The sequence below is a fragment of the Triplophysa dalaica genome, chromosome 12 (genome assembly GCF_015846415.1).
Source record: "Triplophysa dalaica isolate WHDGS20190420 chromosome 12, ASM1584641v1, whole genome shotgun sequence".
NCBI classification, from domain to species: Eukaryota; Metazoa; Chordata; class Actinopteri; order Cypriniformes; family Nemacheilidae; genus Triplophysa; species Triplophysa dalaica.
This window is the reverse complement of record NC_079553.1, coordinates 6,750,323-6,775,272: the sequence shown is the minus strand read 5'-3', so window position 1 is coordinate 6,775,272 and position 24,950 is coordinate 6,750,323. Positions and strand designations below refer to the sequence as shown.

The 24,950-nt window shown below is 38.9% G+C and overlaps 1 protein-coding gene across 2 annotated transcripts; it reads right to left on the bottom strand.

The window, feature by feature from the left end:
* Window positions 1-150: 150 nt before the first annotated feature.
* Window positions 151-24,950, bottom strand: lipeb (lipase, hormone-sensitive b). Of its 2 annotated transcripts, none has more exons than XM_056762306.1 (13): window positions 24,805-24,950; window positions 16,503-16,744; window positions 15,753-16,037; window positions 15,427-15,517; window positions 14,250-14,395; window positions 13,207-13,392; window positions 12,350-12,502; window positions 11,053-11,197; window positions 9,638-9,865; window positions 8,664-8,804; window positions 6,459-6,700; window positions 4,821-5,081; window positions 151-3,792 (listed from the first exon to the last, which is right to left on the bottom strand). In XM_056762306.1, the coding sequence occupies exons 1-13, from the start codon at window positions 24,890-24,892 to the stop codon at window positions 3,379-3,381; spliced, it is 2,622 nt and encodes an 873-aa protein (XP_056618284.1). In that variant the 5' UTR covers window positions 24,893-24,950; the 3' UTR covers window positions 151-3,378. The 2 variants fall into 2 exon arrangements, with proteins under 2 accessions (XP_056618284.1, XP_056618285.1); XM_056762307.1 differs by lacking the exon at window positions 24,805-24,950 and adding an exon at window positions 20,529-20,810.

Genomic DNA, 24,950 nt, shown 5'->3' with positions numbered 1-24,950 from the left:
ATTACACAAATAGCTGTCCCTTACAGTCGCAATGCTTTATTGATTCAATATCTACTCCTATTTGTTAGGTCTGTTTAACAGATTAAATGGGTCTAAAAGGGGCCATGTTTGTTGTTCGCTCCATCTCATTACAATTACAAACACTGTAGCCATAGAGAAAAATATTTATTCATACAGTTAATAAATCATTACAGGGAAAACACTGCAGAAAAATACTCTCACATGTCTGAAAATAAAGTAGTACTTTACTTTGAAGTAAAATTATAGTCTCTATTCAATAAATGTGTGCCTATATAATAACTCAAAGTTTGCTCTTGTGGTCTCTTTACGTTAAGGAGAAAATCATAGTAAAAAAAGCCAACTCAGTGGCTGAATGATCGCAGGGGTTAAGAGAAGGTCCCCCACATACAACCCCACACGCTGATAAACACACCAGAATATAAAGTGCATCTTCTAGACAATCAAGCTTGGGACCGAACACGATTAGGATCGTATGGGAGATACAGTACAACCATATTAAAAGAAAAACTTAGATCGGTGAAGGTTGCAGTGAAAACAAGGGCAGAAGAATAGTTATCAGCACCCTCGCAAATGATACTGCAGTGCTCATTACAGGGTGCACTTAAAGCGGACCACATCTCCGTCTGTGGCCTTCAGGAGGACAGAGGAGTTCAGAACCACTTGTGTAAAGAGCTACAGCACATCCATTTGGACACACTGGTTTCATTGAGTAAAACTACAAGTTTAACTGATTGACTAGTAGTTTAAAGAACAGACTCAAGGCAGTTGGCGTGCATCTCTAAGGAAGCACAATTGAGTACAGTGTTATGGCTGCTATGCTAATAAATGCAGGTACTGTACGGATTGGTGTTTGAACGGAGGGATAAAGAAGCACAGTGATTTTCCTAGATGTTTTTTAGTGCACTGAGCAATGCATTTGAATCAAACCCATGTTCGTGCATCATGTAATTCAACTCAACTCCTGCGAGATGTCTTGAGGAAGCAGCTTGGGAGTCATGAAAAAAGAAAGGAGAGAAAGAGAGAGGGACAAGGTGACCCCAGATTGGTCAATGAGAGACACCTATAATATTTGTTCCATTCGACAGTGTCCATCTCGCCAACAAGATGGAAATGTCAACAGTGCATTCAAGGTCATGACTTCCAACCAATCAAAAGTGAGGACAATTTCATTGGAAAGGACGTCCATGTGCCATGGTAGTCATGGTTGCATGAATGGGCCTGTATATACACGTCTTCTTTAAGCACAATGGCACTTAGAGGCATTTCTATGCAGAGCGAACACAATTATATCACAAAGACTAACACAAACTAAGCAGACAGTAAAACAACACCTACATTAACATGCAGAACAAAAACAAACACATTTCACAAGACACATGATGGCGCATTAGTAAAACTGCAGAGTAACTTCAAAGCTGTCACCAGCAAATATGGAAAGCTGGATTTGACACGCTGTACAGAGCTAGCAAATCTTTTTTTAACTTCTGCTCTGTTATAAACTCTCTCTCTCTCTCGAATGCTGCAATCAGCAGTAGAGGGATATTGTTTTCTCACTGCTTTTATAGCTTGTCTACTGCGGAGGCTTAATCCAATACCAAACACACAGATAAAGACAGATCCAGTTTCTTGGAAAGAAATACAGTCCCGAAAGACACATCAGCCTCATCCACTAAAATCAAGACCTATCTATTCTAGAGCACTTCTTATGACATGATGATACTTTAAATAGAACATCTGCACATCACTATATAAACACGATAGTGCGAGTCATTATGTTTTCCTCTTGTTTTTTGCAAAAAACAAGTTGCAGATGATTTCTACCATTCATTCTGTGCACCGTTTAGTCCAAGCTCAAATCATCCTGTACAGCATTAATGAAGTATCAAAATTTAGGGGACTCAATAGATTTTGTGTCTCACCGGAAAATCACCACAGTCAATTGGTGCCAAAAAGAGAAAGGGCCGACCTGATTCAAATGAAGACGCTATTAGTGCCAGCATGATGGAGACGTGCATCACACATGTGCGCATCGAGCGATTTCATTGGCTCAAGGTTGTGGGGGTGTTGAGGGAGTCTGCTTAAAATACCTCTAGGACGGGCTGGGTGAGATTTGAAGAGTGTGCTTAAAATGGGTCAGCATACACAGGGACAGACGACATGAATGTTAACACAAGACAAAAGTGAGTGTGGGAACGAGGGCGAAATCCAGCGAGGAAAATAAAAGAGGTTGGTGTTGACATGTCAAGGAGATCAAGCAGTTGGAGGGAGGTAGAACTTATGTTTCTCCTGACAAGCTGCATTATGAAACCAAAGTTCTCTTTCAGTTTTCAAACCAGCTGTCATTTTGACAAGTTGATATTTATCCTGTAACATACCTATAATGTAAATGATAATAGTAAACAAACAAAGTTTATGCTTAGAGGCTGTTCGTGCCATATTGACACCACCCGTGACGTAAACATTTACGGATACATATTTCTGCATGACGACATCACTGTATGAAGACATTAAATAAGTGACAGTAAATACATTGACTAAAACACTACATCACAACCTCAGTGTTGTTTTGGTATAACTTTGCTTCCACTGAATCCCTGTGAAAACTTTATCGCTATAATTGTATAGATTGCAAATATTGGACTCTGCAACAGCATTAGAAAGCTCAAACACTACTCTCACAGGTTGTCCTCTAAGAGCCAATAAGCAGCTAGATTATTAAAGGGTGATTAACATACTCAATAACACCATTATAAATCTGTGTCATAAATAATTCAAAAGCTAGTATATGAAATAAAACAAACATCAAACATGAATAAATGCTTTTGTCAGTTAGCCCCGGGACGCCTAGCAGCAGTGCATTCTGAGCATACATATTAGAAGACAGGTATAATTAAACCTAATATTGCGACAAAGTTTGTGGATTTGATGAATGTGTAATGATAGTCTGTGCTAGGATGAGTAAGGTCTGGATTTATCTATCTATTCAAAACGTCTTTCAACATCATCCACAATCTGGGATGTTGTTGGACAACAAGGCAGGTTGTACGTGGTTTTTGTGCTGGTTTTGTGGTATAACACAAAAGGCAAAGGGGTAAAATACAGTAAATGTATAAAGGTGTGCATGTGGGTGTGATCGTGATTGTATAATAAAGCTTAGGTTTTCTAATTCTCACTCTCTAACTAAATACTTAATGATGTCCTATATATTTAAGAATTGAATAACTATATAACTGGAAAATAATTATATACTCTCTTATCCACTGCACTCATTACTTTATTCAGCCCTGATTGCTTTTATTAAATAATGTGACTTCTCTCTGGCTCAAATGTGTAATGAAACCATTGTGAGGTCAAAATCTACACTTGAATCATTTCGGCATCAGATTTAGTGGGCGGGGAAAAACCAGCGAGCTCTTCCCCACCTATACCAGAAGCTCCTCCCCCAACAACAAAACCCTCCCCTTCGCCTTCCTGTGCCATGGCTTGAGAAAGCTGAGTGTGGTCTCTTTTGGTAGCAGAAAGCCTCTGATTGGTCCGTTCCAGTTTGCGGTGCTTCCGCATCTCCGGGGGCAGGTCTTTCATGGTGAAGACATCCTTGATTCGCTCCATACATATGTTAGCTGCCTCTCGAGTCTCTCTTGAGAGCTGCGATAGACTGAGGAAGCCATGAGGAAGGTCATCCACGACACAGAGGGTCACCGGCTGACCGACATTTTGCAGTCTTTTGGCAAACATCACAGAGTCGTCCAGCATGGGGTCCAGATGACAAGCCTAAAAAAGAAAGAATTTATGTTAATGACAGCAAAGACAAAAAAACACAAGAAAATTTTTAAATGGGTAGAAGAATGGTGAAAATGTTGAGGAATTTTGGGTATATGTGGATTTGAAAGTAATGTTATGTGATAAATATTTATATGTACAGCAACATAGTTGCCGAAGGCAAACTTCTCAACAGAGACGACAAAGAATGAGATGAAAGTAAATGGAACCAGTCAAAACTTTTCCTTTTTATTAAACAAGATATTTGCCCTTGGATTTCATTTTCAGGGGTATTTTTCCAAGTGTAGAATGTATTTTTTCAAATGCGAATTTCTTTTAGCTTTATAAATAATATATATATCTTTATAAAATGTTTAAAATACCTACATTGAATTAAACAGTTATGATTAAGCAGAAGATTGGAAATGTATTACCTCTTAACCACAAAATTTAATAGAAAACAACTAATGTTGATCAAACCTATGCCTGCCTTTTTTTCATGAATTAATGTATGGTTATATGTTATTTATATAGTTTATCTATGATTCTAGATTACATATACTACCTCACTGTGTTTGTGATATTGTCACTTTCTGTCAGACCTAAAATGAACTAAATAACAGCAACAACAAAAAAACTTATGTTATATTAATATGTTTTGCTTTAATAATAGCTTTGCTTTTATTGATTTGATTTATTTCAAATTATTGCTTCAAATTATATGCTTAATTTAAGCCATTTTTACCTTAGGGAAATTTGCTTTCTAAATTTCTTTGTTCTGTTGAACACAAAATAAGATATTTTAAAGAATGTAAGAAAGCAAACAGATCTAGGGCACTTTTGACTGCCATTGACTTTTTTCCTACTATGTGGGAATGGTACACAATGGTGGCCAAGAACTGTTTGGTTACAAGCATTTTTCTAAATATCATACATAATATGTTCATCAGAACAAAGACATTTATACAGATTTGGAACAGCTCAAGGTTGATGACATTTTTTTTATTTTTGAGTGAACAGAAGTTTTTGCTGCCACTTACCACTATGTGTGTTGGAGGAAGCCCCTTCAGCATGCTGTCTGGAGCCAGAAGGGGGGACATATAGGGGTTCCTGAAGATGGGGGAACTTTCTACCATCATTTCTGCTAACTGTCCTGAGCGCAAAGGCTCAAAGCCCTCTGGAAACTCCCGAGGGTTCTCAGAGTCCTCCTCACCACCAGGGGGTGGAATGGCCACAGAGGAAAACGATTCCGACACTGAGGGATCCACTTCTTTACTAAGGTAGAAACTCACGTCCTCAGGCTGGTAGAGTAGTGAAAGGAGAAAATGCAAATGAGAGTCAATAACATGTGAATGTGGGGGTGAGATTGGATCCAGGACAGATGAACGTTTCTCCATTACCTTAGCAGCTCTAATTCCAATGTCTTCTCTCTCTCCATAATATTACTCCCATAATGAGCATTATGGCACCCTGGCCATATCTTTAATTTCCATTTCGATGGAATACAGAGTGGATAAGATGACTCATTTGAGTCAGGCAGTGCAAATTAGCGCTTCGAATTACGCAATTATTCACACGTCTGACGTCATCGTATCATGGGATTCTCTCGGGATTTTCAAACAGTGCGGAGCAAGAGCAATCTGCATGGCAAAACCATCCCTGCGAAATTCTCTGCACTTTTTCTCAGTTTCAAAATTACAATGAACTCTGTATTGACTTTTCTTACTTCGCTAAGCTGAGGAAAAAGGACTAAAATGCATATTCAAAAATGCAATGCAAATGTATGTATCTGTACACTGTGTGCCAGACTGAAAAACAAAGAACAATTTACTTTGAGCTATTCAGGGACTATTACAAGCCCTGTTCATTGTGTGCATTAAACAGTTGCTTATGTTCACAGGACAGTACATTTCTAATTATAACATCAGCTACTTTACTAATTGTTTACCACCAATGTATGTTTGATACTTTTTAAGAACGTCTGTACGAGATTTTCATTCACAATGGGGCAGTTTATTGGTTAAAGGGACAGTTCAGTCAAAAATAAAAATTCTGTCAGCATTTTCTCACCCTCATGTTGTTCCAAACCTGTTTGAAAATATTTGTTCTGATGAAAACATTGAAATATATTTGGACAAATGGTTGTAACCAAACAGTTCTTGGACTCCATTGACTACCATGAAACATGAAAATGGTAGTCAAAAGTGCCTTAGAACTGATCGCTTTCCTAGATTCTTCAAAATATCATCTTTTGTGCTCATCAGAACAAAGATATTTATACAGATTTGGAAGAACTCGAGGATGAGTAAATGATGACAGATTTTTTTGGGTGAACTGTTCTTCTAAATATTACGCCTGACTATGAAGCATAAGAAACACACTTCACTTGTTAAATGCTAGGTCATTCTCGCTTGAAATAACAAATTAATCCATGCAAATTTTAGCGTATGTTTCACACACACTCACAACGCTGTTAGCCAGTCAAAAAAACATCAACAGCCTGATGGATGCTGTGTAGTCGAGATTGGCATCCTTTCAGAATGCAAATCAGTCTGATGATTAATATGACTCACTGTTACAGCCTGTAAACCAGAGACCTTCAAGACCGCATGAGCTTTAGGGACACGATGAAAACAGGAATTTGATTAAAGCCTTCTAGAGAAGTTTAAGAGTTGTACCTTGCTCTCGGGCGTAAGCGTGATGTCGAGGATGGAGCTGTGGTTGGCTGTGGTGGCACTAAGGTGGTTGGAAGTTTTCTTTGCTTCGCTTGTGTCGCTGTTCATGTGGGTGCCTAGGTTTTGGCATGTCTGGCTCCTCCGAGACCCTTTCTCCAGGGAGTATTTAGAAGGCTCAGTGGGCACCGTAGGGTCTGCATGTGGTGAGGTCAGCGTCGCCTCAGAGACACTCTGTCGAACTGAATCTAGAAGAAAAAGAAGGTAAAGTACTGAGTGTGTTGTTTCAGAACATTTCAAGGTCATTCACTTGGTGAGGCTGTATGAATGATTTATTTTAGGATGTGCTAATATCTGTCTGATACTGGCAAGAACTGCTGAATCAAAAACTGCTAAATGAAAAAAATGACTAAAAAAACTTGTTAAATATTCAATATGACCTATTCGTTGTAGGGATGGTTCACCAAAAAATTTTAATTTGTCATCATTTACTCACCTAGAAGTTTTTCCAGAACTATATAATTTCTTTGTTCTTCTGAACACAAAAGACGATATTTTGAAGAACGTGTGAAACCTATCGTACTGAGTCACCATTGACTACCATGTTTGGTTACAAACATTCTTCTAAATATCTTTCTTTGTGTTTCACACAACAAGATAATTTCGAACTACTTTGTTTTGCTAAAAAATAGTTTATAGTTTGTCGTTAGTTATTAGAAGGCAAAAAAATCAGATGGTGGGGAAAACCACAAAATCCCCAAAGCAAGTTACAGGAAAAAATAATCAAAGAAGAGAAAAAGTCCTCAAACACATCAATATGTAAGAAGAGCAAATAAAACGAATACTGTAAAAGTTAAAAGAAATTAAAAACATTGATAAATATAATACAAATTGGCATAGGGTATGAATTCAAACAAAAGGGGTGGGGGAATCGCAAAGACCCTCAAACAGACATTGGTGGAAACTGTTGGCGAGGGAACAGTTGCCAGGGAGAGGTAAGACATGTGACTAGCAGATGTGGAGTATGTGTGGCATTGAAAAGATTGAGGACACTCAGGAAAATATTAGGGCCTTCTAAACTGCCACACATAAATACACACACTCTTACAACACAAACAGATTTGCCACAGTTGTTCTGCCCATAGCCATAATCTTGTGAAAAGCTATTCTCAGCTACAAAAACTGTGTTAGTATGGTGAATAATGAATTCATCATAAAGAAATTAGAATACTTTATGTTGTGTGTCACACTACACTAATGATGCCTTTTAGCCACACTGCATAAACATCTCTCTCTGTGTGAGCTAATGAACTCAAATGACATGAGATCTCGGGCTGATAGCAGCCCATTTAAACCACTGACTTGAAAAACAGACATTTGGCGCAACGCAGCTTGTGAAACCATTTTATAGACTTGATTGAGATGTTTATTATCAGTCAGAATATAATAAAACCGAAGTAGAAAGAATCAAAATGTGGAGAAAGTCAAAGGGGAATATATTTATTCATCATTGCTGTCTTTTTTATCGTTCAGTTTATCCATCCTTCAATATGCCATCAATGACGACCGGAAGATTAGGCCACATTACGTTTATATTGTCGCAGCTGAAACAGTCTACAGCAATAAAAAACAGGGCAGCAGGTGCCAATCAAAGCAGTGAGGCGGGGCAAGAATAATCATGACGGCATACCAAAGGAAACCGCTACCTTCTGTGAAATTAAATACAGAGACACAAGTGATTGCTGAAAGAATCATGGGACAGTAGTCACCATAAACTGCCCGGCGGTCTCCATAGATTAGCCTTCATGAAATGACGCATTAGTCAGCTAAGAAGTGGACTAAAGAGGTAAACCGCTTCCATTCAATGATGATCAGACAAATTCAGTCAGCACGTGCTCAGACAGACCATTTTCCACAATACCATCTGCGGTCACGCACCACAAGCTGGAAAGCCAGTTTGGAAACGACCACATATAGCTCTAAACAAATGGCAATTATCGCCATGAAGCCAATTATCTAAGCGCTACAAGGGATTTGTGTGCGTTAATTTAAACCTAATTAAAACAGATCAAATAATTAGCAAGCTGCAGTATTACAAAGACATCATCAACGGGGAATTATGATCATAAAAAAACGTTTTGATAAATGCTGTTTAGGCACACTCAGCGAACAGAAAACACGGCACGCTCCGTTTCGCTCGTGCGCGGGTACCTGCACTTCCTCTGTCCAGCAGGGAATGGATCCAATTGGACGCCCCCTGTTTGAAGTCTCTGAGCAGCAGGGCAGTATCTCTCCTCACCATACTCAAAGTGCTCACTTTCTCCACCTGCTTCTCCACCTGCGGCTCTGTGCCTACACACACATTAGACATAAAATATGTATTAAATGCATATGCTTTGAATGTTATTCATTTTAACAAAATTTGATCACAGCACTACACATAGCACAGTTCTTTAAAGGAGTAGTTTAATCAAAAACAAAAATTCAGTCATCATTTACTCACCCTCTAGACATTTCAAACCTGTGTGACTTTCTCTCTTCAGCAGAACACAAAACAAGATATTTTAAAGAATGTTGGTAACCAAAAAGCATTGGTCCCCATTGACTTCTATTGTATGGACACAAAACTAATACAAGTCAATGGAGAGCAAAAGATTTTGTTTACCAGCATTCTTCAAATGTCTTCTTTCGAGTTTTTCTGAAGAAAGAAAGTCAAACCGGTTTGAAATGACAAGAGGGCGAGTAAATGATGACAGAATTTTCATTTTTGGGTGAACTACTCTAAGAAAAAGTCAGAAGAGTTGGCTAGAACATGGAGAGACTTTGAACACTATTACTTATACTTGTTCTAGTTCAATTATTAGGTAGTTCATTGGGAAAGAACAAAAAACATGAGCCATGGGCCACTGATCTGACTTTGTCCTTTCTATGATAGAAAACAGTCCTAATCGAATCGTTTATAATGAAATACAAACCTATTAATCTATCTCTGACGTCCGTGGCTTCACTTAAATTCACTTGTTGAAATCATTCATCTTCATTAAAGAGCCCAGACTCTCACTAAACTGACTGTGAACGTGCCAAACTTTTATCACCAATAAATTACCCATCAGCCCCTACCATTCAAGCTCGGTCATAACCTGAGTCACAACACTCCTTGAAGTGAAATCCCATTCCAGACTGACCTGCGTATGCACTCAGGCAGCGTGAGAGCACGCTGAGGGGCAGCAAAGGGTCCATGAGGGAGAGAAGGCGGGAGGGCGAGGCGTACACGGTGAGCAGGGTGGCGGGGTATATGGCGACGATACCATCTGGCATGCGGACGCCGTGAGACGCGGCTCTCATTGACACGGTCAAGCACAGGTTTCCACCCGCGCTGTCACCAGCCAAACACACACGCTCGCCGGTCCAGCCTGATAACAGCACAGAGAAACACAGAGAGCAATGGCAGAAATTCAAGAGGGAGCAGAGCAGAAAATTAACTGGGAGTGAGTAAAAGATCAAATAAAAATGATTTAGGAAAACAAGAGAACGGGTAAGATAAATACAGGGCATAATTCTCGACTGAGAATGAGGTCACATTTTTATCGCTATTCTCAGACACTCTGCCTTGGATTTCACACCACTGACAACCAAAGAGAGTTATTAGCAGCGCGTGATGCACGGTGTGATTTGAAGATAGATAGCAGAGGTGAGAGAACGTTGAATGATGAATATGTTTACGCTGCTCAAGTCAGATTGAATGTGATCGGAGTTTCAATAAGATTCACAATGTCTCTGTTCCTTGTGGGATCTTGGAATCAGCATAGCAGTGTAACCGTAATCATAATCATAAAGTCAGTTCATTTTTTAGTCTTGTATCGTAATAAGTTTTGTTGTGTATTCATTAAATGACTGAATGAAATGAAACAAATAAATTAAATGCATAATATCATTAAAATGCTGTGAATTGACACATTCATTGGATAGAAAAAAATATAAGAAAAAAGCCATACAGGTTTAACATGGCAAGAGGGTAAGTAAGTCATTTTTGCATGAACTATCCCTTTAAACTACTTTTAACTTGTTCAAGTGATATACTGAAACAAACTGATTTTAACAGTGAAAAGATACCCATGTAGCGCAAAATTACGTTAAAAACAACAAGAAAATCGTGTTCTGTTCGAAGGGCCACCAACACATTTAAAGGGACAAACAAACTGGATTATGAAATGGTTTCCTGTGTAACAGTAGGCTAGTGACTGGCTTTTGTTCAATAATTGAATTGAATGGAATTAAAACTCTATTCTAAAGCCACTTTCTGTCTATATATAGACATGTTTCATACAGTATATAATAATATCATTTTGTTTCTAAAAAATGCTGATACGTGCAATTAATTGTGATTAATTGTATTCATTAATAGGCATATAATGCAATTACATCAATTAAGCCTTGAATCAATTGACAGCTTTAATTAAAAGCGGTCTGTGTGATGGATGAAATGGCATTTATCAGCTTTCAATAATATGGATTAGTCTTTGCAACGCTTCATTAAGGAGGCATGCTAGATACGTACAAATAACAATGACTGACTCTTGTCTGTGTCATGTATTCTCACCCAGCAAATTGTGGTTCTTAATGGCCCAGCAGTAAGCATAGAAGCATTCCTCCAAAGCCCTGGGAAACGGAGCCTCAGGGGCCAACGAGTAGTCCACTGAGAGGATGGGTGCGTTCAGTTCTTGTGACCAGCTCCTTAGATAGGGCTATAGAGAAAAAAATAAAAAAAATGAAGATGATAAAAAGTCAGGCATGATGCAGAGGGGACTACCAATTGAGACATACTGAATAATTGTAAATAACACTTTTGTTTCTGAAAAATGTCTTTATACTCTCTCTCAGTTTTGTTAGCTGGTTTAAAGACCTGATGTGTGCTGACAGGCATCACAACATGTTCCTCTAACTCCCTGTTATATCATTTGTCCAAGAGTCCCATTGTTGAGTGGGGCGCGTTCAAGCATCTAACGCACTTTGTCAAGACTGCAAGCTGCCGCTGGCGAGCGTGTGTCACAGCATGGTGAATTTTACATGAGTGCTGTGTTAACTGATACTTACGGACACAAGATGCAATTAAACACGAATGACCAATCTCTTATTCCTCTTGCAAACAATCTACTGTTAAATATGCAACAGAGCAGGTACTATTCATTGCTTCGAAAGGAACTATCAGACATAGAGGAGGAATTTTTAAGTGATTGCTGTGACTTTTTGATAATGTATTTTTAAACAGAAAGAGACATGCTAGGATCATGTCACATGGTCAAGCTGAAGGTTAAGAGATATGCTGTTTTAAATTTTTTAAGGTCCAGTGTGTCATTTTTTGGAGGATCTATTGACAGAGATGCAATATAATATACATAACTATGAGAGGTGTATTAAGACCTTACATAATGAAGTATAATGTTTATATTACCTTAGAATGAGCTATTTCTATCTACATACACCGTGGTCCCCTTACATGGAATCGGCCGTGTTGTTTCTACATCAGCTCTAAACGGACAACCTGCTCTACAGTGTGCATTTCGTAAATCTTAAATTCTCCTTCGGCAAAGATTATTTGATATCTTAGCCCAGTGTCAGCCGCCGATGTGCTTTATATACGGTTTTCTCCCCCCTCCCTTTTAAATTCTTACTCCCTGGTCTAAAAACGTTATTAAGCAATTGTAAGTACATTTGAACAGTTTCTAAAATTAGTGGTGCTTGACGCAAAAGCCACTACTACAATGTTGAAGTGTTCTGGGTGGGTGTCTAGATGGCCAAATATCAAAAAATCCCGACTTGTCAGATTCAATACACCTGAGAATGGAGAGATAAGAGGAGGGTAGTGAAGGGTAAAGGAAGAAACTAAAAGGAGATACCTCATGTGATTTGGAAGTTTGTGCCACAAAACCTCCTCCATGAAAATGAACCAGCAGCCAGGGTGAAGGCGGGCTTCGCTTTGTCTTCAGGCTCAAAGAAAGAGAGATCGGACCTCCCTCTGAGCGACACATTGCCAGTAATTTCTCACCGTCCTAAGAGATAAAAACATGAAATTAAATGGATTATAAGAAGAATAACTATGAATAATAATAAAAGGAAAAGTGACAGACACAGCAGTATGCCCACAGAACCGTGAAGATTGTTTCATTTTAACACAACGTCCTTAACAATGTCTTAACAACTTCTCAGTGCAAACTTACAAGGAGATAACTCACTCATGAACAACACAAAAGCAAACCCTCTTTTAGACAAAACAGCCAACTCATTAAACTTCACAGGCCACTGGCTCTTGAATAAAACCAACTTGCGCTGCAGTTTGATCAATAGGAGGTCAAAGTATGTGAACCGAAGTCCTGTAAACTCAAAACACTATTACATCCAAGTCATCTACATCACACCAAACTCAAGTCCTCTCTCCTGAGACTGATAGGTATATAAGGAATTAAAGGGCTTCAAGTAAAGGATAAATAGAGACACAGTAAGGATTTACACTTATCGCAAGCTCAAGCAGCTTTATTTAGTTAAGCACACCTCATTACAACCTGTGGCACTGTTATTCATCGCTCCCTATCGGAGCGTATTTATTTATTTACTGTCGAGATAAGAGCGGAAGAACTTGAGTGTCAAAAAAGGAGTCTAATTACAATTCACATGAGAAGCAGCACTTGAGATTGTAAGGAGGAGGAACGCAGGTGAGCCTTAGAGGATTTAAGATGAATTAAGAGGTTGTTTGTACCTGTCCCTCTCTAAGCTCATGAGAGATCAGTCTCATCTGCACAGGCCCCAGGCCGATGTGTGATGCTGGAGGAGAAACCATCACCATGCGTGTGGGATCCGCTGCCAATGGCAGGTCGAAGGGCTCGGGAGGCACGGAAAGAGCTCGATTCACCTTCACCTGTGTGGCCGTCATACTCACCAGACTCTTCAGAAGGAGAAAGGAAAGAAGACGACATAAAGTAAAGATGAATTTAGCTTACATTGCAATGCAAATTGAAGTTTAATAAAAGATAGCACTGAATTTCTATACGAGAGCTGGTCGGTTGGTTCTTATTGTCTGTCAGATGTTAAGGGTGTGATCTGGCAGTGCAATTGAGTATTGATTTATTAATATATGCAGTAGAGTAGGCGGGGCGAGACCGTGGTTCGAGTCCGGTAAGTAATTGTGAATGAGCGCCAGCTGTGTGCACACCGGGCTCGAATCACGTAGGAGATTGGAAGCATATAAAAGGAACGAGCGACCGGACTGTCGAGGAGAGAGGGCCGGGCCCGAAGTGTTTGTATATGTATTTATGTTTTACTCTGTCGTTGTTCGCCGGCGGTCGTCCGTGAGGGGCCGCCGGCTGTTATATTACTTTATTAAATGTTTTGAAATGTCTTCCGGTTCCCGACTCCTTCCTTCCCTACTTGAATCTTGTTACAATATATCATTTATTTTATTAAATACATAATTTAACAAAACAAAAAGCATGCATGCCGTTCAAAACCTGTATATGACTCTCTCCTCTCTGCATACTTGTTGGCATACCTAAGACCAGAAAGTTAAAAACTGGTCTAAGCTAACACTGGTCTAGATGCTATGTTTTACTCAAAAGGATTTGTGGTATTATAACTTTGACTGCATTATTCTTCAAGAAGAAAACCATATTCAGTTTGGATGTCTTGAGGGTGGGTAAAACATGCATTTTGATTAGCCGGTGAAATACGCCCTTAAGGTTGCTTCAGATTTCTGCTGTCTATCTATGCGTGAAGAGTGCAAAGAGACAAATATTTATTACTGACCGACAGAATTTCAGTCTCTGTAATGTTCCAGAAGGCCTTCCAAAAATGAACGTCCAGATTCTGAGTGATGCGCTCATACTCCTGACCTCTGAGTTCAGGGTCAATGGCATACTTTCCCGAGGTGAAAAATGAACTGGCAGCTACACCTGAGAGACAGACAAACAGACTATTCATCTAATTGCTTAACTGATATATCACACCCGGGCATCATTTAAAAAATAAAGTCAGAAATGAAAAGGCAAAAAAGTGAATTATCAGCAAGAGAAAACATAACTCAATAACTTCAGCTTCTTACCTTGACAAACAGGGCCAGACAATATGTTTAGGGCAAATCCATGCAGTGGTCAACTTTAAAAAAAGTTTTCACCACACAGACGTCTTTATTGGTTGTTTAAATTCCCATGTAGAGGCCTATCTTAAAGATTTTAAAAGCATGATTTTCTATTGTTAGGTAAGTGTCACATTCAGAACACTTTCTTTCTTTATAAAAGGGCACGTGAAAATAAGATTATAACAACTATTCATGTTCTATGAAGACTAATATCTTCTCCATTTGTTGGGCATTATTACTTCAAGTTTGTGCATTTTAATTCACAGAAATCTTAAAAAATATGTAATCTCTGTCCTTAAAGCATGTATTTTTTGCATGTGTATAGACAAATACTGATGTCTTTATGTCAACAGGGGTCTAGGAAAACATAAGGATGGTTCAAGAATTTATATTTCAAGTTTCTACTGTAAATGTTACTTCAGCAATGCTGGAATTGCCCTTTTTTCCCCCTATAGGGTCATAGACAGAAACTAATTTCTAATCATCAGTCTTGATCTCTATTAAGAAGCAAAGAGTTATCTAGCAGCAGGACAGGTCTGGGAAAGAAGAGTTTACTCATCCATACTCATCCCTCTGTGGGAGCTACTCACCATATGGTGCAATATCTCCTGCCTCCACTAGGGTCCAGCATTGAGCACAAAAGATAGTATTAGAACGCCTCTCTGAGGGTCAGCGTTTTTGACCTCACATTGAACATATACTCTCTTGAGGATTTTAGAAGGACCAAAAGGCTAGCATGTAGGTTGAGTCTTTGCAATGTGCCCCAAATCTATAGTGCCCATGGGGCTGTACTTCTTGTTACACAGGAGGCTCATGAAATTTCTGAAATTGACAGCTGCAACTGACCTATGCCAGACTGGTGCTTCTTGTAGTTCTCTCCAAAGGCAACCAGGCCTATAGTAATTGACTGCAGGCATGGACGGATGGCAGGGGTAAACTAAAAGGGACAAGAGAGAAAAGGTATTCAAGAAAAAAGATGCATATGGGTCACTTTCCGCCTAAAATAGTAAAACAAGATGTACCTAAAAGTCAACAAGTTTTACTAAAATTTTAAAGCCATATCAACCCTAAGTGTAAGCATACATGTTACATTTTTACTGTATGGTGTCCTGAGAATTGTTCATTAAAGTCAGATTCAAATTCCTCTTCGATTCACAGGCTAAAATCACAACCTGAAATCCAACACAGCGACCGTAGAAGCAGCCCTTGTGCATTGAGGCGTACTCTCTGAGGAAGCTCTGACTGAGGCCACTTTCCTCCTGGAAAAAGAGGTTCCCATGGCTGTTGTCATGGAGCAGTCTCTGAGCTAGATAGAGCAGCGCCCTAAGCTGACACAAAGCGCTGCAGTATGCCTCCATCTCTGCGGCGTTGTGGCTCGCACGGAAAAAGATGCTCCGCCTGTTGGACGAAATATAGCGGCCTTTGTGGATGATGTGGAGGAGGCAACAGCGCACCACCTGAGGAAGTGGAAGAAGAGTGAATATAAAACACAGCAATACAAATAACAAACACGATTCATAGTACAGTTGGATCAATAAGAAAGTTTGGGACGATACCACCCTCTGGTACCAAGGTACAGATACTAAATCAATACAGATATAATAAATATGATTTTGCTACTGTCAACAGCTTCAATATGTCAATTTGATTAAAAAAAATGGCATTGGATTTGAGAGGTAATGGGGAATAGAGTGAAGCGAGCTGAAGGATAAGGAAACATGCTCTTGGCAGTCTATTACTGTAGAAATAGTCAGGAATGAGCCCAACAACTACTGACTAAATAAACCATTTAATCATGATGACTTACTGCTTAAAATATTGCACTTGGAACAGATATTTTCAGCAATGAAGAAACAATGTAAAAGGCTTCTCTCGCCCTTAAGCTAACTCATTAAACTCATTAAAGACAGTCTGACATTTACCTTAACAAGGGAGCGATATCCATTGGCAGGAACATGAGGGTCAAAGTCAAAATGGTGGTAGATGGCAGCAAATCCAGTAATGACGGGCTCCAGGCTGCGAGCGTGTTCCTGGATGGTGGCCATGGAATCCACCAGGCGCTGAGACGTGTCCCCGGCTTGGGCCTTGATGCCCCCAGAAAAGAAGGCTGCGTTCTCTTCACACACATCATAGAGGGCAGTGAACACTGCCTTGGTGTCCATCACTAGAGGGATCAGATGAGTTAAGGATAAGTGAATTACTTCAGACTGAAGCATACACTAACAATGCTTTTAATCGAAAAGTTCACCCCAAAATAAAAATTCTGATTTCGTTTACTCACTCTGTGGTTCCAAACCTGTATGACTTTATTTTGCAATGGAACACAAATGTTGAAAATCCTTTCCACTCCTTCTATTTAAAAGGACTGAGGCAGTGAGGCTCTAAAATTATAATAAAAACTCTATAGAAGTATCACCAAAGTCCACATAACTTGTGACTGTCATATGACTTCAGCCTCAAGACTTGAACTAGAGGTCTGCATTCCCTGGACCGATACGGATTCTTGCGGTGTGGAATTACATTTTTGGGATAAAAGTCGGCAGCTGTCGGGAACTCTGGTACTATGGACGGGTGCCCACTTCCGACATACTTCTAACTGACCACATGTAGACTGACCTCCTGCAGTGTGAAAGGAGTTCTGACTGAAAAATTACAATCGGCGATAACCTACAGCCAATGGGAAGGCAAGGCAAAATGAGGTTCGGGGAGGAGACCACATCAGCAAGCATGGCTTCCAATGTCGCGCAAGAACTCTGATATCACGTATCACTTCTCGCAAGCGTTTGGTTGTGAAACGTTGTTTGCGGACCAGACAGTTGTTAGCGATTCTTACCTATTGTAAAGTCATGCAGTGTTTAATCTCATGTAGCCGATCCATCGTTCATGTGAACACTGCAGCAACTTAATACTACCCCAGTCATGCAGTGTGAAAAGAACAGTGGTTCAACGACTTTTGGAAATCAGGCAAAGTCACACATCTTAGAATGACATCAGGGTGAGTAAATGATGATTTAACTTTATTTTAAATGCATAGAGAAGGATTAAGCTCAGGACAGATTATAAAAAATGCAGCATTTGTATAGACTGTAGTTACAGCTCAACCACATAACTAATCTTCTTAGAAAGACAAACATGACATACTCACTCACCAAGACAAAAAAGAGAGAGACAGATCAATGCATTACAAAACTGCCTCTGGAAAAGTACATCAGTCTATAACATCACTCAGATCCTATAATTTACACAGACAGAACCATACCACAAATAAACTCTACAAGGACACACACTACTATAGTACATTCTCATTGTGAGAAAGCAGACTGCTACAAAAACTGCCATTGCATTTATGTACATAGAAAAAAACAGGTTGTGCTGTACACTACTGGCCAGTAGGGGACAGAAGCTGCAGCCAAGATCCTAAGACTTCAGACAGAGTGACAAGTTAGCCAGCAAATGCTTTACTGTACTGTCACACATTAACTCTGCACATTTCTGCATTTGGCAGACCCTTTTATCCAAAGGGACTTGCATTGCATTGCATTGCATTATACTATACACTTGATTCGGAGTATGTGCAATCCCTGGGATCGACCTTGTTCTTGCTAGCACCATCCTATCACCACTGAGCTACAGGAAAGCCTTATAAATGCTATACTTACATGCTAATTCTTATTAAATAAGGAGCCATTCTTTTGCTGTTTTTGAGGCTTTGGTTATGTTTTTTGGGTGTTTAATAATGGATGTTCATGTTTCTAATTTAAAAAAACGCTTTATATTTCACATATTTCAAGTCTATTGTTAACCAATGTCCCTCTTCTAACAAAACGACTGGACACTTTGTCTTCAATGGTGTCAACTTCACTTTATCAGTTAAAAACATGCGGATCGATCGAAGTGTAACGGAGGTCTGCTAGTGCATGTGCAAACGTCACTCTTTGTTAGAGATTACGGTTTTTCCTACTATGGCGAGGGAAATAACACCAAACCCAATGGCGCCAGGTGGTTATATTAATTAACACTAATAAAAGATGCGTTAGTTTCCTTTTTATATTGGACCCAAGTTGGAATAATAAAACAAGCAGATTGACCAGGAGACATTTGCAAGCAGGACTTCAAAGGGCGTTTCATAGAAGAGTTTTAGAGGTAGGCTATGCGCACACACACACAATATCAGTGCATTACACAGAACAGCTTTCACAGCCGATGTTAAAGGCATGGAAGCTGTTATCTGAGAGTTGGTTATCTTAGAATGTGTGTAGCGGAATTCTTGGCGTATTCCTTTGGGTGGAGGTTATTAAAAGCACTGGTAATAGTGACATCTTTTACCCGGGAAGTAGAGGTCTGTAGTCCGATTCCAGTCGTTCTCTGTAGTCCTTGAATAGCGAATTCTGTTAAAGACAATATCTCACTTGGCACTGAACTTTGAGCTTTATCATTTTGCAGGTATTGTTTATGCTCTAACCGCAACTTTACACATTAACTAAAGGTTGAAAAGTTGGATTGGGGGAATGGGACAAAGTCACTTGTTGAGACAAGGTCATATCACTAATTCTGAAAATGGATGATTTAAGTCCATTTTATATATCAGGTTTCTATCGATCTGAATGTGGTTTAATTGTCAATGTTTAGTTTGAGTTGGGCAATTTCAAAGCCTTGCTTTTCACATATCCAACCCCTTAAAAAGTATGTGTGAGAGCTACTGATCCACCAAACCGTTGCATTATACATTTCCTGTTATTTCAAGCGAAATCCCCTAGATATTCTCCCATCTGCTGCACATATGGGTTTGAAGCTGCCCTGACTTAATCTTTCTACCTTTTAAACTAAATAACCCCTCCCATCACCCGGCCATTCTCAGTTGCTTCTTCTCAGACTTTCCAAAGTCTCTTTTTTCTCCTCTGCCAAAGCATGCCAGTAATCTCTCTCTGATGACAATAGCAAACAAGCCACCTCCCTTTCCTTAAGAAATACTCTTCAATCATCTCTGTGTCACAGTGACTACTGAATGCCATAAATCAATCAGCAAGCGTAAATATAGCATAAAATCCTGTTTTGCAATAAGTTTAGAAATTCCTTCCAGTCATGCACTGGCTTTCAGTTCAGAGTATTGACTCACTGAACTACAATACTTGCGGATTATCTAAATCTTTCAGGGGGGAAACACTGCCACGTGCAACTAGAGAATTTATCACTAAATCCTTTTACTTGATGAAAAACCTCAAGATACAGCTAACAGCAAGAAATCAAGAAACGCACACAAAATATACTTGTAAACAAGCTACAGTCAAGATAACAAGGATAAAGGAGACTAACAAGCGGCTGACAATTCTTTAAAGCAACAATTACTGCACAAAATTACACAATTACTGTACTAACACATTAACATGTTGAATGTCCAGGCTTTAGAGATCTGTGCGTTTGTGGCATGCTGTCAATTTCCTCTACAAGGGAATTCTATGGAGGTATCCAATAAATCAGGATCCAACAGATTTGCAACAAATTTGTACAATTTTAGTTATGGAACGGATAATAGAGATTTGGACATTTATCAATCAACGCCTCTCAAAGTGCTTATCTAGCAACTAAAGAAAAGCAGATGTGAAAGCCAGAAAAAAAAAATATTGGACCAATAAGGAAGCTTATTTCATACCAAGTGTATCAATATCATTGTTTCCCTTAAGCGCAAAGTAGTGTATGCGACACCTGCTCTTTCAATAACGCTTAAATGCTTAAACAAAGCATTTAAGTTTGTTATTTAAAGTGTATAGTACAACCCACAGCAGAGGAACATGGTCACATTTTTAATGTTCACAGATTGGGTAAAACGCAGCTTGAAGTGAGTATCAACAACCTAAAAACATCCCAGCATGTATAACAGAGCACATTCTGCAAATACACACAAAACACACACGATCACACACAGGGACTGATCCATGACTCAACGTTACCCTCATCTGAACTCATGCTGGAGTCCTTGCTCGTCCTGTCCTCTCAAAAAACAGCACCAGCACAGCCACGGAGCAAGTGAGGAAGAAACATGGGAAGATAAACAAAAGGGGAAGACAGTAAGACAGTTAGAAAGGGGGTGTTTTGATTGGACACTTTCTCTTCCACTCTTGCCCAGCCCTTCATCTCTCGGATCACGTTGTGACATTCTGTCACTTTGTCTTCATTCTGGTGGGCTAAAGTCAGTGTCTTATCGTTCTATTGTTAGTTTTTGTGAACTCTTTCCTATATTCCTGTTCCTGGCATTCCCTGGAGAGAACAGCTTTGTTATTTTCTCTCTTACCTCTGTTCTGGTGGGAGGACTTTTAACCCAGTTAACAATGAAAACAAATTTCAACGTCTGCTACACACACACACACTTTAGTTTATCCTGAAGGATTCATGCTATAGTATCTGTGTCCTGCAACAGCTGGGACCCCTGCAACCCCTCAGCTCCTTAAAATGCAAAGCCTTAATGGTCTGAATAACCTTTTCTTCTATTGGCTGGCTAGACAGAGGTGGCCAGTGACCTTCACCCTAACTGGACGATCCACTCTTGATACGTTATTAAAAAAGTAAGACTGTAAAACTGTCAGTTAACATAAAAATAGTTAATAGTAAAAATTTTGTATGAACTTGTGCTCTAATCAGTAAGATAGATGCTTTGTCTGTCATTTTTCAATAGAAACACTTTAAAGGGTTCATTTGACGCAGCTATTAAACAAATATTATTGCTTTAGATGTAATACAATGTGTATAGATGATTTAAGGTAAAAAACGATGTATTTTTCACATACCATGCATGTTTGTATCTCCTCTTTGCTCCGCCTCTCTGAAACGCGCTGATATTTTACAAAGCTCATCGCTCTGAAAAGCCGGTCTGCTATGATTGCCCAGTTAACTAGTGCGTAGTGATTGGTCGAATAATGCACAGAAATGTAACACCTCTTACCGTATTCGGAATATCAGGTTCCAAACCTACTGACAGGTGATAAAATGGCATCGATACTTCCTTATCAATTCGAGCTCGAATCTGATCCGGAAAATTAAGATCAAGCCGATTCAACTTTGCAACCGCGACTCGGGCAGGAATGTAAAGGATTGGCAAGGTTTTATTAAAAAAATATTACGTTAAATAGTTAAAAACTATAGCTAACTGTTTTACCTTTTATATACAACGTTATAAAGAGTTTGTGTGAGATTTACAGCTCGCATTACAGCAGGGAATGGTAACATCATAAATAACGTGAATGCGTTGGCCCTTCTTGATCAACCAGTGTAACGCCACGTCTCGTCGCGACTCAACAAAGACAATCAACCCCATTATAAACAAAACATTTGTTGCCTCTAGTTGGAGCATTATTACTGATAATTATGACTTAGGTTGTCTTTTTTCACGTTGCGCGCTTATCTGCATTTGCAGTTCACACAAAGAAAAAACATGTGCCACAAACACACGACAAACTCAACTCGCGTTTGTACGTAACAAAGTCTTTTACAATAAAAATATACTTATAGGCTGCGAATCTGAAGCGCCAGGCTGTGAAGATTTATTGGATGGAATTGCCCCACCTTTTAAACAAAGCTTTCATGCATTTTCGTGTCGTAAATAAAATGTAACAATTCATTTTTAGTTGTATCATCTTTTGGGAGTGCAAACAAAGAGTCTTTCTTTCCGCAATTAAACACACAGCATCTCCACGACATGGCTGTGGCGCCGCAGATACAATGAGATTTACAAGTACGCCCAACTTACTTGCGTATCATTTGGGCGGTCTTAGTCAAATCATACCTTAGAGTGACGTAGATACGTGGGGATGTGGTTACACGAGGTATTTCAGGCAGGTCTGAGTTCGCATTCCCTTTTAGATAGAATGCATCTTTTGTTTCCGACACTTAAATTTGTGCAATTTTTCGTTTCTAATACATGCATGGGCAACTTATAACACACCAAAGACACAGAAAAACACATATTTCCACCATATGACCCCTTTAAAAAGACAGTTCCCCCGACTCACTCTCTAGTTTTTCAAGACCTGTATACATTTCTTTGTTTGGTTGAACACAGAGATATTTTTTGGAAGAATGCTTGTAACCCAACCCCATTGACTACCATAGTAGGAAAAATGACAATGTGATCAAAAGTTCCCCAGAACTTTTTGCTTTCCTACATTCCTTAAAATATCTTATATTGTTGTCAATAGAATAAAAAAATCATAAAGTAATGTTTCCTACTGTGATACTCAATGGGGTCCAAGAACTGTTTGGTGACAAGTATTCTTCCAAAAATATCTTTCTCTGTGTTTATCAGAACAAAGACATTTATACAGATTTGGAACAACTCGAAGGGGAGTAAATGATGACACAATTTTTATTTTTGGAGTGAACTATCACTTTAATAAATGCAGATATATACAAATTATACTGCCTATTATATAAAATAATTATATAATTGCATACAAAAATGTTGGAACATTGTGTTTGTATTATGCATAATGCAATATCTGGGCTACAAAGATTAGTCTTTTTTTTTTTAGCACAAACCTGTATTATATTTAGAATAAGCTACAAAAGGGGATTTTACATCTTACGTCGTTGTGTTTCCTAAAATCCTCAAGGATCAGTATACCACACAAGAGTACCACACAATAGTTCCTCAAATGTTTATACTTGAGACATTAAGAAAAGAGCCAAAAACTTTCTCTCGTCGTTCTACGTACTGTAACAGGACCACATCCTTTATAAATTTATCTGGCAACAAGAGACAATGGAAAGTCCAGACCAGACCTTTGTCCCACATTACTTTGTAAATGTGGTCACACCATCTCTACAGGAAGGGAATAACAATGCATGTTAGCAGAGTTTCCCCCACTATCATCCAAACAGGAGTAGACACTGACCTTCACATACAGTATACTGTATATGATCTGATCAACATGACAATAAGTAGGTATAAACATTTCTTACATAGTAGTTAACTTTCTTCTTTATGAGAATGGAGAACATAGTGCCTTTATGAGAGTAATAATCCCCGAGTTTATTTGCCAATAGTTGAAAAATGTATTTTCCTCTGAGCTTTAGTCAAGGCAGGGGCCTATGGTGAAATCCTGAACCCAACCTGCTAGCGTCATGTAACAGCTTCCATGACTTTAAAATCGACTGTGAAAGCTGTTTTGTGTAATACACTGATATTTTGTGTTGTAAATTCAACTAAAAATAACAAGAGAATCTCTGTTGCGTTTACACAAATATATCAGTTCGCTGGACCTTCCTTACCTAAAAAAATATGTAGCACGAGATCAATCAACTTACAAGAAAAAAAACAGTTTTTAAATAATTGATGACTGATTTGATGTCAGTCATTGAATTACTATCCATAGTTGTGTGTCTTCCTTATTGTGGCAAGAAATATGATGGGTTGAACAGGGTCTATGCTTACCAAAGCAAACACGAATCACCTGAATGGTAGCTTCACGGAAAACGATTATTCGCTACAAAACAATACTAAAGAGAGTTCAAAAGCACATGGCTTTTGAATCACAAACTTCATTATTGTGACTGCTATTATTAATGATTTTTCACAGTACTTGCAATTAGAAGAATAATAAGTGCATGTATATACAGAATAAATAAAACATATATTAACAATAAAACCCCATTACATTAATAAATGTCTCTCTATCATAGCATAACCTTCATGAACCAAGTACTCTTAACCATGCTATCATCATATATTCACAAGTAACATTTAACTGATGCTTTATAGCAAAGTGTATGCAAATATCTCCTGGGCATGTCTCTATCATTTATAACGCTCTCTCTAATCTGAGATATCATAAAGCATAACAGAATACTCTTCCTGCAATTACAATGACATCCATGACTAACTTTACTAACAAAATAGCTGGCGTTGGCGAATAACCAATAACTGTATAATACAGCCGCTGTTCATAAATCGTGACAGTTATAAAGACATGTCACACTATTAAAAGCCTGTTGGTTTACAGAAAGCAGGTGACATTGTCACAACTCGAAAGAACAAATAGGTGCACATTTAATCGTGGGCTTACAAATGAATAAGAACATAAGATAAACGTGTAACAAATGTAACCGCATTACTGTAAGCGCTCGCGCTTTAATCTTCTATTTGACAGTTCTTCTGGAAGAGTCGAGCGAGCAGCGCGACGGACGTTTACAAGCAACAGCTCGACCCCGAACAACCATGAAAGCAAAATGTACCTATTGGACCTTCTTTGTGTTTTGACGAACGCCTTCTGTTAACTGCTTTTTCAAGAACACCGCTCCCTGACTTCTTCCCCGACGCCATCTTCCTCAAACAAAACGATCCCCCTCCCCGCTCTCATTTGTCTGGACATACCTTTCAT